General features: G+C 42.0%; 1 protein-coding gene across 1 annotated transcript in view; it reads right to left on the reverse strand.

Annotated features, from left to right (window-relative positions):
* atxn7l2a (ataxin 7-like 2a) overlaps window positions 1-17,500 on the reverse strand; it is a 35,090-nt gene that overhangs the window by 14,820 nt on the left and 2,770 nt on the right. The window contains exons 1-5 of the mRNA XM_076097027.1: window positions 14,773-17,500; window positions 13,675-13,743; window positions 12,146-12,479; window positions 10,441-10,697; window positions 8,696-8,778 (exon numbers count right to left, since the gene is read on the reverse strand). The exon at window positions 14,773-17,500 is cut by the window's right edge and continues 2,770 nt beyond it. Coding sequence (XP_075953142.1) covers window positions 8,696-8,778; window positions 10,441-10,697; window positions 12,146-12,479; window positions 13,675-13,743; window positions 14,773-14,902 — 873 coding nt within the window. The 5' untranslated portion in view covers window positions 14,903-17,500. The remainder of the gene's footprint in view (window positions 1-8,695; window positions 8,779-10,440; window positions 10,698-12,145; window positions 12,480-13,674; window positions 13,744-14,772) is intronic.

Below are 17,500 nucleotides of genomic sequence, written 5' to 3' on the forward strand. Positions count from 1 at the left end.
TGGTCTGGCTGCGGGACCCACCATCACCCCTTAATGACAAGCCGTGACCCAAATCGAGGACAATTTTCAACTTCTCAAATGTATTTAATGTAAAGGTGGTGCAGTTTAAACCTGAGCTGAAAATGTCCTCTGCAGTCGTAATAGTAGGGAGCTCGCTTGTGCAGAGAAATTGTTCCTGTAAATCCCCGTCCCACACACGTTTCACGTAAATGAGTAAAACTGCTTTGTTTGTGATGTCTGTAGATTCGTCCATTTGTAATGTAAAATGACCACTTGCCTAAATTCGAGCTGTGGTCTGTAGTTTGATGTCATCCGACATGTCTTCAATTCGTCTACTTAGTATCATTTGACAGAGGTATAGTTTTCAGTTTATCTGCTGCTGATATTAGCATTAGAAGGCATTAACGGCAAATATTGTTAAGGAGTATGAATAGACGGCACTCCGCTGCATAAAAAATCCCCTTCAAAATAAAAGCACAATTCTTTTTTTTTTTTACAGGCAAAGCCCCCGCAACCCACTGAAAAAGGGTCCGCGACCCACTTTCGGGTCGCGACCCACCAGTTGAGAATCACTGCTCTAGGTAGACTTTGCAGATTAAAGTATATGGGGACGATATTGTTGATTGTCATAGTCTTCAACCAATCAGATCTTTAGTTTGATATGTTGGGTGTATTCTTTGACATGCCTTTGGCACCGAGATAGCCTGCTAAGTACGTCTGCATTAACGTGCGCTGTGATTGGTCAGTGGGCCAGCGAGTGACTAATGTGAAATTTAAGGAAGCTGGCAGAAGTTAGTTGGAGTAGTAAGAGTTCAAATTGAAAGATATGGAAGAAATTATAACATAACAGCAGCCCTGACTCAGCCAGGAAAAGGATTTTTATGAACGGTGTTCCTGGCTGACAGCGTCGCACATTTTATGGCTGAATGTGTTTAATTTTAACTGAGCGTCTTGGTTTTTGGAGCTACGCTACGCTAGCCTGAGGACGCCAGGACACGCCAGTGCTTTTGAAAACTTTTGGAGAAACCCGAGTGGATCAACAGATCAACGAACACGTTCGCAGGGAAACGGAGCTCCACAACCGCGGTCGGCGGGATCCCGCCCCGCTGCGAACCGGCCGCCATAGACCGGCGAAATACAATTGGGGAGGCTCGACTGTCACTGCCGTTGAGAAGGGCTTCTTTCTGGAACTGAAACGATGTACTGGGATTAAACTCTTTGTCAACAAAGAATTCGGTAAGTGACAAACTGCGTTTGTTTTTTTACATCTGCAGTAACGTTTTTATGAATAACATTTGAATGGCTCATGCTCTTGTGTGGTGGAATGCGTGGATCCGCTGCAGTGTTGCTGGATTGATTTGTCATGCTTTGTTGTCATGTGTATATATGTGATTGGTTCTTATGACTTTGTTGTTGTCATTGTGTTAATTACGTTGATTTGATTATGCATTGTCTGTTAATGACGCAGCGTCCCGTCATGCACGGATTCATGTATCTGCACCTTAGCTGTTCAACTGTAGTAGGACAGCACAGAAGGTAGAAAATGCACGGCCCGCCACTGATATATACATATAGCTATATACACATATATATATATATATATATATATTAGTGCTGGGCAAGTTAACGCGTTATCGCGTTAATGCATTAATTAACGCCGTTAACGCATTTTTTTCTTTTTTATTATTGTAACAGACTGTCTCATGTTTATCGTTTTGTATTGGAGATGATATGTCCCTTCAGGGTTGCCGTACAGAAAAGGCGAAAAAGAAAAGGGAACAGAAATAAAGAGAAGCCGTGGGCTGAACGAGATGTCTGGTGTCCCGAGTCCGCTTATTACCGTCTTATAAGTGCATCTCGTACACTAATCCAGGACGCTCGGTCACATTGGTGGCAGTGGTCTTATGCACCGACTACGGACCGCTACGACTATTTTACGCTTCGGCGACTGCGAGTGTGCACTTTCTTAGCTTAGTTTTGCTGTCTCAATTTAGCTAGCAGACTAACTCAAAGAGAAACGCGCCGCTGGTTCAAGTACAGGATGTAGGTTGGAGATGAAGACCCGTTTGAAGCCCAGCTCAGGGCTGTTCGGCAGACGGTCGGCCAGCAGGGATATCCATGTGGACCTGCCTGCTCCATTTCCAGAGTTTCCTCGGCTGGGTGAGACAGTCTGTTACATTATTTTTAAAGTCAGTTGCACACTGGCAGCGGTGGAGGAAGTCTTCGGCAGACTACGTTGGATGCAGAGTGTGGGAGAAGTATAGATAAACAAAAGCAAGACAAGCTAACAAATGCTACAGAGAAGTGGATAGCTACAAACTGCAGCCGATTAGTATTGTGGAAGATGTCGGTCTGAGGAACGTTCTCAAGGTGTTCACGTCGCGTTTGGTGTGTGAACGCACCTTTAGGATCACAACAAATCACGGCACATATGAGCCTCAAGACGCACCATCACAAGAAGAATACACGAGTTGTATGAAAAGGAGAGGACTACAAAAGCGACGGCGTTATAACGTGCACCAACTGTTGCTCTCACTGGAGACTACTGGACATCGCTGGGTAACCATCATCACCTCGAAGTTACAGCATTATATTGATAGATTGAATAGTAGAGCTGCATTCATATGCTCTGACTGTCATGAAAACAGAAGACAGACAATTTAGCTGAAACGTGCTGAAACATTTTATTCATGTTGCACAGCAGTGGATCGTTTCACATAAAGTCAGCACACTGAGCACAGATAGTGAAGAGATATAACTGCTGCTGTGTGAAGAGAATATTGCTGTTGAAAAGAATCTAACCTGATTTGTTTAAAGTGTTTGCAAACCAAATGTTATTGCACATTTGTTCATATAGCAGTACTTTTAAAATAAAAGTGAGCAATACACTACTTTTGAATTTATTATTTAATTTTGCCATAACTGTGATTAATCGCAAAAAAATCATGAGATTAATCGCGATTAAAAATTGTAATCGTTGCCCAGTACTAATATATATACATACACACAAACATCGAACAAAAAGTTTGGAAATTAGTGTTTGGTAGATTATTTCTCTGTTGTAACAATGCTTCTTGGCAATAAATGCTATACCGTTGGAAAGCCTGTTTATTTACCTTTCAAACAGTGCCCCATTTGTAAGGAACATGCATTTCTGGGATGAGCAGCACAGCTGAGTATGTGGGTTGCGCCCATGAAAAATTTGCCAAATCTTCTCTGCCAATGCCAAACAGCTTATTCTGCTGTTGCTATCGACTCTTGTTTGGTGGATTGGATGATTGAAGTCTATCAGTAACAAGGAAGAAACAAGACATATTGGCAATTTTACAATTTATTCATTTAACAAACAGGAGCCCCAGTAGCGTGTGGAAGAACCATACACAGCCTGGCACCTCCTCCTCATGCTGGTCACCAGCCTGCTCACACACTGCTGTGGGATGGCATTCCACTCAAGCAGGGTTTGTCGCAAGTCAGCCAACGTGGTTGTGTTGGTCACTCTGGCACGAACAGCTGGTCCCACAAGCGTTCACTTGGGTTGAGGTCAGGACTGTTGGCAGGCCATTCCATCCTCTACTCCCAAATTCTGGAGGTAGTCTCTGATAAACCGCTCTGTGGGGGCGAGCGTTGTCATCTTAGAGGATAGAGTTCAGTCCCAGACTGTGGAGAAATGAGATTGCCACTGGTTGCAGAATCTCATCTCGATATCTCTCTGCATTGAGATTGCCTCCAATGAAGACAAGCCTCGTTTTTCCAGTGACGGAGATGCCGCCCCACACCATCACACTGCCTCCACCAAAAGGTGTTACTCTATCGGTGCAGCAATCAGCATAGCGTTCTCCCCGTCTTCTCCAGACTTTGACCCTACGATCCAACTTCCTTAGACAGAATCTGGACTCATCGCTGAACATAACGTTCCTCCACATGTTCAGGTTCCAGTGCATGTGTTGCCGACACTGGCAGAGAAGATTTGGCAAATTTTTCATGGGCGCAACCCACATACTCAGCTGTGCTGCTCATCCCAGAAATGCATGTTCCTTACAAATGGGGCACTGTTTGAAAGGTAACTATACAGGCTTTCCAACGGTATAAAATTCATTGCCAAGAAGCATAGTTACAACAGAGAAATAATCTACCAAACGCTAATTTCCGAACTTTTTGTTCGATGTTTATATACTAATATATATACATACACACCAGTGGCGGGCCGTGCATTTTATACCTGGGTCTTCACTGCTGTCCTGCAGCTGAAATACCACTGTATGACCACATGATGGCGCCACAGCTATTAGTTTCTAGGGTTGTAACATATACGTATTCGTATTAAACCGTTCAGTACGAGGCTTACAAACTTAACAATATGTTTGAATAATACTAGTGCACTAGGAAAATGCAGAAGCTTAAATTAAGGGAAATATATTTTTTTCTGCGATCATGTAGGACAGTGGTTCTCAACTGGTCTGGCTGCAGGGTCCACCAACACCCCATAATGACAAGCCGCGACCAATTCTTCTCTATTGGAGTCCATCTTATGATTTTAATTTTACAGCTTCCATGAGAGAGGTACTGCTCTGCTACCTCTTTCCTCGTCTCAGCCCCCTGTGTCGTGCTGTGTGTACATCTCACTGGAGTCAGGAAACTTGTCAGAATGCCCATATTTGATTGGCTGAGCTGCATCACGTGATCGTTTCACGATAGTCACGTGCTCGCACACTGACCAATCACAGCACACGCTGTACCTCACTGCAGAGCTGCACATGGAAACTAAGCTGCACGTAATGCTGACGTAGTTGTAGGCCAGCTAGCAGGCTCTGACACGTCAAAGAATACGCCCAACATGTCAAACTAAAGATCTGATTGGTTGAATACTATGACAATCAACAATATCGTCCCCATTCACTTAAACTGCACATGGAAGCACTTGTAAGTCTGCAGGCCTGAGGCCTCTCTTCTTACCTAGAGCAGAGGTCTTCAACAGGGGCCCCTAGGGGGTCCGCGGAGGTACTGCGAAATGTTTGAAAAAAAAAAAAAAAAAAAAAAAAAATTTGTTTTTCTCTAAACATGATTGTGTCCATTATTTTAATAGTTCAGTATTGTATGAAAGATAACAGGTATCTTTATGCATGGCGTGGCACTAATAGGCCATCACTCATTTTTCATTTCCACATTTATGTTTAAAATGAAAACATCAATCTGAATAGCTTGTATGCATGATTATCATGCAATTGACAGACAATGTTGATATTGGCATTGGTATCAGCTGACAAGGTATGTTTATAAATGGCAGTGGCACGGCCTCCCTACTCACTGTACCTTGCACATGTTTAAAATAAAAACATGAATATATGAACCTGTGTATTATTTGAAAAGCTTAGTATTGAATTAGGGCTGGGCGGTATGACCAACAATGCATATCACGGTATTTTGTAAGATTCTGGCGGTTTCACGGTATACCACGGTATTTTTTTTTCCGTGTTAAAGCATTAATTAATTAACGCCGAAAAGAACTGGCCGGCCAGTGAGCGGTGAACAGCTGTTTGTGTGGCGTGTCTTCCGGTCCGTCACTTCCTGTTTCCTTCACCTACATTCCCCTGGGTCCATGTACAGCTTCTTATCACCCTGTATGTACCAACTTACATTAATAACAAATACCACACATATTACACGGTAATCAGCGTTGCATATGTGTCTGACCAAAATACCTTTTGTTGTTCAGTCTGTGTTCATCCTGCATCGCTCTGTTCTGTTCTTTAATGTAACGTTACTGGAGCGACGGAGCCTCTCCCAACTGTTAGCAGACTGTTGTCAGCGAGCTGTACCCAGCATGCAGTTCGGCGGTGAAATTTTATAAATGTACATTTATTAGTGTTACAAATTGTTTATGTGTCACAAACTGTTGTGTCGTGGTGTTTTGTCCTGTTAAAGAGTGTTAGTTGTGGGTTAATAATTGTTGTTATAAAGTTATAACCATGACTAGGGTTCCCTCAATACATTTAAGAGAACTAGCTCCAACAGTAACGCTCAGTCTGATCCACACTGTGGAGCAGAAGGTGGCGGTAATGCACCAATAACATGGATGCCAACCGCCGTAAAACTAGAAGAAGAAGTAGCGCTCACAGCGGCGATCAATATATTTTGCTGCCTGTTTTAGAGCGACAGAAGTTGTTTCGGCTGTATGACGGTATATGAAAAATTCATATCATACGGGAAATTAAAACCCTATATTGAATGCACAATAAAGAGGTATGTTTATACACGGTACTAGGCCCATTTAATATAAAACACAATTTCATAAAATTTTATACAAAAAAAGGCCTGCAAAGCCTTCTCTTGTCTTGGCATAGTGTTCAACCAATCAGATCTTTAGTTTGACATGTTGGGCGTATTCTTTGACGTATCAGAGCCTGCGAGCCAGCTTTTATCCAATCAGATTTCACCTCTGTGTCACTAGGTAAGAAGAGAGGCTTAGTCGGAGTAGTGAGAGTTCAAATTGAAAGATATGGAAGAAATGACATTTTTTGCATTTTGCTTGGTGTAGTTTATTATTTTTTTTACCTAGCTTTGTTTTTTTAACACTCAATGGCTGAAGGAGGAGCAGAAACAGATTTGAGAGTTGGGATTTAACTGGGATGAAACTCTTCATCAATAAAGAAAAGGAGCATGGAGTTTGGTAAGTCAACTGCGTTTGTTTTTTACATCTAATATGTTAATGGCCCGTGCCCTTGAGTGTGTAGCAGAATGCGTGTTGCTGCTGTTGTTTTCTCGTTAAGCTAGTTAGCGTAGCCTCCCAGAACACTTGCAGAGCCCCAGCTGTTTTTTGTTGTGGTTTTTTTTTTTTCGGTTCAGAGGTCACACAGACCGTTGTCTCCTACATCGGTGATTCTCAACTGGTGGGTCGAGGACCCGTTTTCAGTGAGTTTGCCTGACAAAAAAAAAAATCTTGTGCTTTAATTTTGGAGGATATTTTTTATGCAGCAAATTTATTCCAGCATTTACGGCACTTGTTCAGCAGTGCAGGAAAAACACAGACCTCCGACCTCATCATGGATGTGCAGCCGACAAATCTGCAGCAACGGCGTGATGCTATCATGTCAATATGGACCAATATCTGTGAAGAATAAAGTTAAAATCTATGCTACGAAGAATTAGGGCAGTTCTGAAGGCAAAAGGGGTCCTGGTACTAGCAAGATGTAACTAATAAAGTGGCCGGTGAGAGAGTGTATGTATATATTTAAAAAAACATTAAATTTGCAACGAAATCAAACTAATCTAAATCTACCGTTATAGCTGGAACCAGATAATGAGATTTCTCAGAAAACGAATCCATTCATTGTTTGGTCCTTTTTTCCATTATCATTGAACTGATGCATCAGTGTTGCTTATAAACCTTGAAATGACAACATGAGGTGTTTCCTTCCTAGGAGCAGGTGGAAGAGAGAACAGTCTGTCACCTACAGAGCAGGTAGTAGGTAGAAGTCGTGCGTGTCTTTCCCGTCACTCCTGTCATTTCCTGTTAATCAGGTCATCCTGTCTCTACTCGGCTGGATGTGGCCTCTCACACTCACTTCCTCCTTCACACAGCAGCCACCGAATAAGGACTCTTCCTGTGCTGGGGGCCATTTCCACCACTCGGTATCAGTCAGTAATCACCAGTAACAAGGAGTGACTGCAGTGTATTTTGTTTGAAAACTCTTACAATTGCATTTCATTGTTGAAAATGACTATCTACTGTTTTAAAGCCGTCAATTGTGAGATAATGTGGACCATTAGGGACTAGTCTACATTTTGAAATAAAAGAATGTTAACGCCCTCTAATCAGACCTCCTCTCCACACAGCGTCTATCGCTCTTACTTTTTCAGTAACCACTGTGTAGCATTACAACCACAGCACAAGCCTGTTCTCTCCTTTCTGTGGACGGGACATTAAGCTATCAGCACATTACAACATCTGGTGAAGCAGTTTTAATGACGGATTATCTGGTGATAGCAATGTACATTCCTGAGCTGTGACAATAGTGTGTCGATAAAGCATTAATCTTTCTCATTTAGCTTGCTAGTTCCACCGTGTTCACATGCTAACTGGTTACAGAGCAGCGGGCTGCTGATCAGCTGGGTCCACAGCCAGAAGCAGAGCTATGAACACCTATGGGAGGTGTTGGAGCCGTGTATTCAACAGCACTCTCCGCATCATCTAAACACCAAATGGAGGAATATCTTCTAAAAGAATGGAGTTCATGCCTTTAGCAGAGTTCCACACACTTAGATTACTGAAGCTGTCCTGGAGGCGGGTGGTGCAACAACAGCTTAATTAATAACATCTACATCTTTCTTAAAGAAAAAAAAAAAAAGATACGTTTGAATGCATTTATAAAAAGCGTCAGTGTCAGGGATATCTCTACCATAGACATATGTCTGTGTGCTTAAACTATACGATTAAAGAACTATGCCAAACATGTCGTGGGACTTGTTGGCTGACGAATGAAGAGACCACAAACTGTGTATTGATTGGCTCAAAAGCTAAGGGGAGAGGATGAAGCCTCTCAACCTCTGACTGAACTTCACAGAAGAAACAGTGAGGGAAAAAATAGAACAAGAAGAAAGAGAGAAATGAGAAAGAAACATTTCAAAGACATGAGTCTGAGGCACAAGAAAGTAGGGCGTTGGTGTGGAGAAGCAGAGCTGTGTGTTTGGAGCTTACATTGCATGTCAGGAGTCGAGTGCAGACCTTCTTCCTGTCAGGGTCAAGAACGCCGCAGTGTTTGTCCAAGTCACACTCCCTCTCTGAGGAAACACAGAGAGCATTTCAGCTACAGCATCACACAGTCAACAAATCACAACAGAGCAACAGCTCATAGTGCTGTCAGTGCACAGGGTTTCCCACAGGCTTCTGTGAGACTCAGCAGGAAATGTTGCACAACTTAAAAAGGTAAATGCATCATTTATCTTTAGGCAACTCAAGAACTGTACTTAAGTATGATTTTGAGGTACTTGAACTTTACTTGAGTATTTCTATATAATGTTACATAAAATGGAAATACTCAAGTAAAGTTATACTTCTACTCTATTCCATAGCAGAGGGAAATATTTGACTTTTTACTTCACTACTTTTATTTGACAATATTAGTAAGTAGTAAGGCCACTTCCCAGATTCAGATTCCTAATACAAAAACTATGGTGTATTAAGTAGTATATTCGCTGATTATTAAGTATATAAAGCAGTTAAAATAAGCTGCAACATTAAAGTGATGAACACATACAAAAAATATATTCCAATGACATACATTAATGCTATTCTGAAATGGGCCCTTCTGCATAATGAGTAGCCTACTTTCACTCGTGGAAGTCTATATCTTGATGCCAATATTTTGTACTAAGTAACATTTTGAATTCAGGACTTGTATTTGTAACAGTGTTTCTACCAAAAACACGTCAAATTTTATAAAATTCCACCAAAATGTTTTCTACAAGCTGGATTCCGGCCACCGTGTGTTTTTTGACATCTTGACATCCTGACTACACAGGAGCCCATTCAGCCACGTTCTTTCTTTAGTGGTTCGTCTGCCAAGACACGCTTCCAATTAAATGAGGGCTACACCGAATAGTCCGAAGCTACATTGATAACGTTGACCTTCGAATTCTAAAATCATTCTGCAGCAAATTATGAGCACCGCTCCAAAAATTTCCAACAATCATTAATATCCTCTGCTCTCGTGTTTCACCAAGTACGGGGCTCTCCACAGTAGAGACCACTGAAGTGAGGACTACAAACAGGCTTGGTAGTGAATAGTATTGCAAATTTTGTAGAATTATATCACAGTGGTGGATGCGTAGGATTGTTTCCACTTGTGTAATCAAAGTGTTTTCAATAATTTAAGAGTGTTGTTAAGTCCAAAAGTCAAAATTTATTTTAAAAAAAGATAGAAAATTCACAACATGTTTTTATGTAACGCAATATCCTGTTTCAATCCATATTTGATCGTTTTAAACCTTCCAAAAGTATGTATTCATTAAAGAAAGGGTAGTACCAGACTCACCCTCTCTGTCTCTCTTTCTTGGGCGTGTGCTATCCAGAGGAAATACGCAATTACAACTAGCCAAACCAATGACAATAAACGTTTTGGGATTGCTTGTGACAGCAACAGCGTCAGAATTGTTACTTTTTAAGCATGCAATGAATGCCATTAGCACCGCTGCGTGTGTTGGTGCGTACGGACATTACTTTGCAGTTGTCAAGACAGTAGAAAAAAGATTGTCGTCATAACTTTTGCAGAGTTGTAAAATACTGCTTTATTATGATTACTATAATTCAGTTTTGTAACTAAGAGATAGGACTATGATTATTTTGCAGGTCAAAATGACCAGTAGATCAAACTAGATGATAAATATATATCCGTCAACTGCATACTCTTTCCACATTACACAAATTGCTCTATTTGTACTCACTGGAGGCCACTTTGTTGTAGGGTCTGGGGATCCGGTGGCCTAGCCCTGCAGAGCCCAGAGGAGAGTCCTTCCTCTGGCTCTGGGTTGGGGGCCGGTCGCTGGGTGAAGGCCTACCAGGCGGGGTGCCTCCGTGCGGCCAGGGCGGATCTCTGAGTGATTGCGGTGGGGAGCTCATTGGAGGCTCCAGAGACGGCGGCTGCTTGAATACTGAGGACTCTGTGTGGCCGCTGTGGGAGGACTTCTCCAGCGGGGAATGTCTGGGTGATGGAAGAGGAAGGCCAAGTCCAAAATTAGATGCACTGCTTAACTTTTAACAACACTGGCAAAATAATGTAAAACAAAAAAAAAAATAGATATATACAGCTTAAGTTTTATCTGCAAAAAACCCTCCCTGTTTAGAGTCATTGTTTGGCTTTAACCTGATCACACAATCAGAGACAGCATAATGTGGTCAGTACAGAGATTGTTCATATACATTTAGTGCAATTGAGGCTGGACCAATACATATATAACCATATTATAGTTGTTATCACAAACTGATGTCCCCAAAAATGTAATCAAAATGGTATTGAAATGATTGCCTCAGTTACGGGCTATTTAATTTAACTTTAAAGAGAACCAGTTACATTTGCAACCCAAATTTGGCTGCTTGACATCAGCATATATATCTCTCTCTCTCACACACACACACACACACACACACACACACACACACACACACACACACACACACACACACACACACACACACACACACACACACACACACACACACACACACACACACACACACACACACACACACACACACACACACCTTAATTTGCTAGGATTCATAATAATCATCAGCATCTCTAAAGCTTACTAATGAGTACACTGTATCGTTTGTTTGAACTACCCAAAAACAAAAGTTTGAAACGTTTCACTGGGGTTGTGTGCTAGTCTATTTCTTGGCCTCTCTGACGGAAGTCACTGGTCCCACTTAAGAAATAGTCCGGCACATAATCCCCCAAAACCACGATTTGTTGCTTGTATACACTTTTGGCTTATGCTAGGCTAAGCTAACTGGTTAATAAGGCTGTAGCCCTATATTTACCTGACAGGAACGAGTAGTATCGATCCTCTCATCAAACTTTTTGCAAGAAAGTGAAAAAGCATAGCTCCCAAAATGTCGAACATTACTTTGATTCAAGTTCAGCCTTCTGTTCTTGGCATTTTATAAAAACATCTTTCAGCCCTACTAGGGATCAACAGGAAGGGTTGCCAGGTTGCCAACCGTTTTAAACAATTGGCAACCAATTATTTCTAACATATAAATACAAACAGCCAAAAATAAAGCACATTTCTAATATCCGTTTCTTTAATGATATTTAAATATTGCCGTTAGTCAGAATAAAAACCAGTCAGCGCTGAGATACTAGTGAAGCATACACATGACATGTATACATGTCACATTTTCATTATTAAGCTAACAGATAACTGCATAGTATCTTAATTACTCCATATAAGATGACTGGCAACAGTATTTTCAGTTTCAGCAACCAAAAGCTAATGGCTGCTTGCCAGCCTGGCAACCACTTTTAAAATATATTATTGAGCCCTGATGGACATAACTAAAGTTGTTTTTAAGTAAACAAACAAACAAATAAAGGAAGTATTGCATTAGTGCCCCTGAGCCCTGGTTAGCGCTTCACTCTGTTCTTACCGTGCTCCATCCTTGGAGTTCTTGGAGTGTCTGTGCTGGGGTGGAGTGGAAGGCGAAGGTGGGGCCGCCCGTGGCTGCCCGACCGACTGGCCGCGACCCTCCCAGGATGAAGCAGAATTGGTCCCATGGGAAGGGGAATGTCCGTGGTGGGGCCTCGGCTGGGCCTGGGGTGCAGGGGTGGGAGAGCGCAGTCGGGCGTACAGCTTGGCCAGAGGGCCGTGCCGTCGCTCGCAGTGCTTTTCAAATGCCTGTGGCTTCACTACCTGGCCACAATGGCTGCACACCACCAGGTAGAAGTCATCATGGCCGGGGTAGAGGCCAAAGATGGACATGTCTTCAAGGAGAGGGAATACAATAAACACAGACTGCAGAAGAGGTAACATGGCAAAGTGTCCCCAAACTTTCCTCATTCTGACATTGTCATCTAGGAAATACCTGTAGTCATCTACTGGTAATGATGTAATCAGTAATATAAACATTTAACAATTCCATTTTGTGAGTCTTTTACTAGGTTATTATGAAATGCAATGGCTGGACATTAATGTGAGGGTTGCCCCAATCGATCAACCACTGATCGTTAACAGACGATATTTGTTCTAAAGAGTTGTATTGCTGGTTGATCAGAAGAAGCAAAGGACATGAGACGTTAAAATGACTTCACCAGAGTTGTGTCTCAAGACTCTTTCACACAGCCCGATCAAAGTGGGACTGTTGCGTCATTATTCTACCTAGCTGTACTTTTAGAAAGCACCAACACAGAATGGTGGTGGTGGTGGTGGTGAGCATTGTTGCTGAGGCAGCAGCGGAGGTAGTCATAGAACCGAATCGACGTCTGAGTAAAAGGGACAGCCAGCATCACAGGTCTACACACGAGACGCAGACGCTGTTGTGTCACATAACATCACGCCAGCATGCCGTCTAAAATCTACACTGGACAGATGGATATTGATCTGGCAATGTTAGGATTTCTGTAAAACCATCAACTGAAACAAATCCCAAAATAAATATAAACAAAGTGAGGGAAAAAAACGGACTTAAGAGAACAACTTGAATTCTAAAGTGTGTGGACCCCAGCTCATTCTTCTTTATCATCATGTTTTGGCTGTTACCCCCATGTGACATAGATGCAGCATGAGTGGGAGAAGGTGCACATACTTACAAACACTATCAAAGTCTTTTGATTGGATTTGTCATGCTCTGACACACGCACACACAAACAGGGAGTGTCTGTCGTACAGCTGCTGCTACAGACAGCCAGGCTGGGTTCCAGAAGATGCCTAATCACACAACACTAACCAGCTTTAATACTCGCCCTGGTCTCTGCAAAGCAGTACCTCCATTGTCTCTGGTCAAGGCTGCAGACCAAAGAGAAGCTGAGGCACAGGTCACTGAGGTTTTACAGGTCGACGTACTTGCATGGTCCCGCAAGCTCACACTGGTAGCGCCATCAGTTTATGCTTTCTTGTTTTTAGATGTCCCAAACAACAACAGACTTTACTATGTCTTGTGGATGATAGTGTGTGACTTACCCTCCTTACTGAGTGACATAGCCTCTGCAGCCTTTTTGCCATTCTTGCTGCACTCATCCCCATCAGGCCCTGTAACGTCACACATACACGCACATGTTCAACAAGCCCCTTGCAAGGTCATGTTTTCCAAAAGTTCTATGTCAGGTTCACTTGCAAGTCAAAGCCTAAAACCGTATGGCACACATTATGCACATGAACAGGCCCTCAAACTGTGTTATACAAAGGACTGATATGCAGGTCCTCTGTTTTTCTGCAGACCATTTTAGCTTGTCATTTTGTCAGTTTTTAACAACAATAAGCAGCTATGGGTATTGTGTGGTGGAGGACTATATTTGATGGTTATGGACAAATTAGCAGTTGTAGGGATGCCAGACAATGAGTGAGCGCATATATTTAAAGATGGGAAGGGCAAAAGCACTTTTGGAGCAGAAGTCAAACATATGAGATTGCCTGTCGCATACAGACACGTTAATATCAGTTAAATGGAGGCGCTGACGCTAGCAGTGAAGTGAGAAGAGAACATTGAATTGAAGCGAAAAGAACACAGAGTAACGTTAGCTCATATCAAAGGCTGGGCCAGCATTTACATGGTGGCAACAGCATCAGACTCCTCCTCCATCACCGGTGTCTACACTCAAGCCTCCAAGCTAGCATTAGCATGCTAACGCTAACTGCCTCGTCGTCAATGGCTAGTCTGGCTCGCTTGTTAGCTCGCTAGCCTAGCTTTCCACAGCAAGAAGTTGCTCGCCCAACCATCCACACTAGCCTCCTTCCGCTCTGATGCCACCGCTGCCCAGCTGGTTTCACTAAAATGAAACGCATCCATTAAACACTGGCAGCTTGTTTCATGGCCACCGCTGTTAAGCACACACTATAATGACTATATCTGAATAACTATCACTTGTTTTTTCTTGAAGACAGCGTATGCAGTGGGACCTGGGAGAGAGCAACATGTTACCCATCCAGCACTAGGACCCGGCAGGGTCTTTGTTTGGGTAACATGGTTAGCTCTGTCCTCCGTTTCCACGAAAATAAACTAGACTGCTTTGGTTAAATTGCTTCGTAGCTGCCAGTGTTTGCGTCAGTGTGCTTCCTTACCATCCGCCGCTGTCACACCGGCCCACTCGGCCCAGGCAGTCCAGCTTTGACCCACGAAATCATCGAGGCTAGGCACCCGCCGATCCAGAGCAGCCATTACTTTTACTGCGCGTTCACGCACCGCCATCATCACTGCGCGGCAAGCAACTTACGTCATATCTCGCGCTCTCGACAGGATAGGAACTTCCTGCGTGCGCGTTCTTGGGACACCCACACAAAAGACTGGACTGGAGCAGAACATCTCTAAATTATGTTTTTTCTTTTCTAACCACTTTAAAACATTTATACAGTGTGGATGCGAAGAAGAAATTGCAAAAAGTTAGGAAAAGCCCATGTTATTATTTATATATTGAAAACAGACGCATGCACTTCACAATTTACACTAAATAATCGACACAAGACAACTTTTTTATGATAGGCAAATATCTGTTGAAATGTAAACACCTGTCCATTTCAATACAGACTTTGAGGCAAGGCAAGTTCATTTGTATCGCACCTTTCAAACACAGAGGCACTGCAAATTATATTTGAAAACAATAAAATAGGGAAAAACTATAATATTCAAATACTTTATTGATCCATAGGGGGAAATGTGTATGTTAAAGTGGCTCATATATAAAAGCATAAAGAAATATAAGAAAATAAGAAATAAAGAACTACTTAAATAGAATGTAAATGATGTGCATAATGCTACAGTATATAACACAAGTATAAATGCAGTATTAATGGAAGTATTGCATAGTTGATTTAGTGTAGAAGTTATTGCACAGTTTATGCAGATATAAGTAAGGTGAACTGTAGGCTAAACTAAAGGCATGGCCCACTTCAATAACAGAGCTATTCCATCCTTTATATCTAATAAAAATCACGTAAAGATGTCAATCTGTTCGAGGGCACCACTGCAAGAACAAGTGAGGTTGGCCCGTTGAAGAACTCTTTACATACATTATTGTCATCTACAGTACTACCAACGACTGCAGCCTCATTGTCTCCAGGACAAACACACTGCTGTTCACTGGGAGAGTGAAGTACAGAGAGCGTTTTCTTAAGTGGTGATCAGAAATCACAGGTCCACACACATGCACACACCTTTCCTAATCCCTGTAAGTGATTAAGCCTCACACAAGCGAGTCAGAGCCGCGCTGAAACACAAACTCACCATGAGGACATAATGTAACTGTACTCCACATGTACACTGTGTATGTGTCTGGTATCTTGTAGTCACCACATATGTCATATATCAAACTCAGGAACAAGATTTGTGCATCTGTCAATGGGAATGAAATTCAATTTGTCTTCAATTTGTCTGTAAAAAATGTGATTTGTTGAGCAAAAATACTGATGAACAATAATCAATGTTAATTTGAGTTAATTACACTTCAACTACCTAGAAATAGATTGGATGAAATATTTTTGGATGCATTTGATCAATATTGGAGACATGTCCAATTGCAAAGAACCTTGTCTAAATGGTTTGAAAGTTCTCATCCCTACATCAGGGACAATTGTACAACCTTTTGATCAAGCTCAAAGATCAGTTATATGGACATATCTACTGATGATTGGATGCCGTAGTTCAGTGACACAATGTACACATGGTATTGCAAACAAAACTGTTATATACTGTAACTGGAAATGAATACCAGTGGACCCTTGTTGGACATGTGAAGGGAGTGGTGCCTCTTTTCTTCATATTCGTTGGACATGTCCTGTACTTAAAGACTGGTGGAACAATATCCAAAAGATTATTTTTGCAAGTGCTAAAGACACCGTTCATTGTTCATGTCGGGTTCGAACACAAATCTTTGTCATGTCTATTTTAAAATAATACTTTTCCACATTGAAATAGTTACTGATAAGTGTGATTCCAATTTTAGAGATGGGTGACAAAATCTAAAGTACTCATTCTGGACAAAAATGCCCTCTAGAGTTCAACTGAGGTTTTCACTAAGTGTGAGATTGACAAATCAAGTATCGTCCCACTGTTTCAAGTGCTAAATCCACTCTTTCTGTTAGCAACACTTTACTAACACTGTCTCCTCAGAAGTCTATTGAAGTGGACTGTACTTTGGGTTATAAAGGAACTGTATCAATGGTGGAATGGAACTAAGTAGATTTACTCAAAAACTGCACTCAAATGAGGTATTTGGCCTCTGACCCCTTCAGATGTCTGTGGGTTGTTAGCAATTCCACCAAAAAGAGACAATCCCCCTCTAAACTTCTCAGATGCTGCTCAATGTCAGTAAAACCAAGGAGCTGATTGTTGAATTTCCTGGGAATCAGCATCACAAACAACCTGACATGCTCATCACACATCTCCATCCTGGTAAAGAAAGCTCATAAACAGGTGTATTTCGGAAGAAATAAATTCCTGTACCGAGTTCTTGTTACTTTTACAGAGGAGCAATGGAAAGCATCCTGACTGGAAACATTACAAACTGTGTACGACTCAGGACAGGAAGGTGATTAAAACCGCCAAGAACATCATTGCGACACATTACATCTAGCATCAGTGATATTGGTGACAAGAGGTGCCTGCAAAGAGTCCAAAAGATATTATAAGACAAAACCCAACCACAACCTGTTCACTCTGCTACCGCCGTGCAAGTATTTGCAAGTATCAGCTGCCGTACCACCAGACTTCAGAACAGCTTCTTTGAGACGCCTTAATTCAAATGCTACGACAAGTAAACAAAGGAACATACCCCTAGAGCAGGGGTGTCAAACT

This window comes from Anarhichas minor, unplaced genomic scaffold (assembly GCF_050575085.1).
Source record: "Anarhichas minor isolate MPS153535 unplaced genomic scaffold, ASM5057508v1 ptg000023l, whole genome shotgun sequence".
In the NCBI taxonomy this organism is placed as follows: domain Eukaryota; kingdom Metazoa; phylum Chordata; class Actinopteri; order Perciformes; family Anarhichadidae; genus Anarhichas; species Anarhichas minor.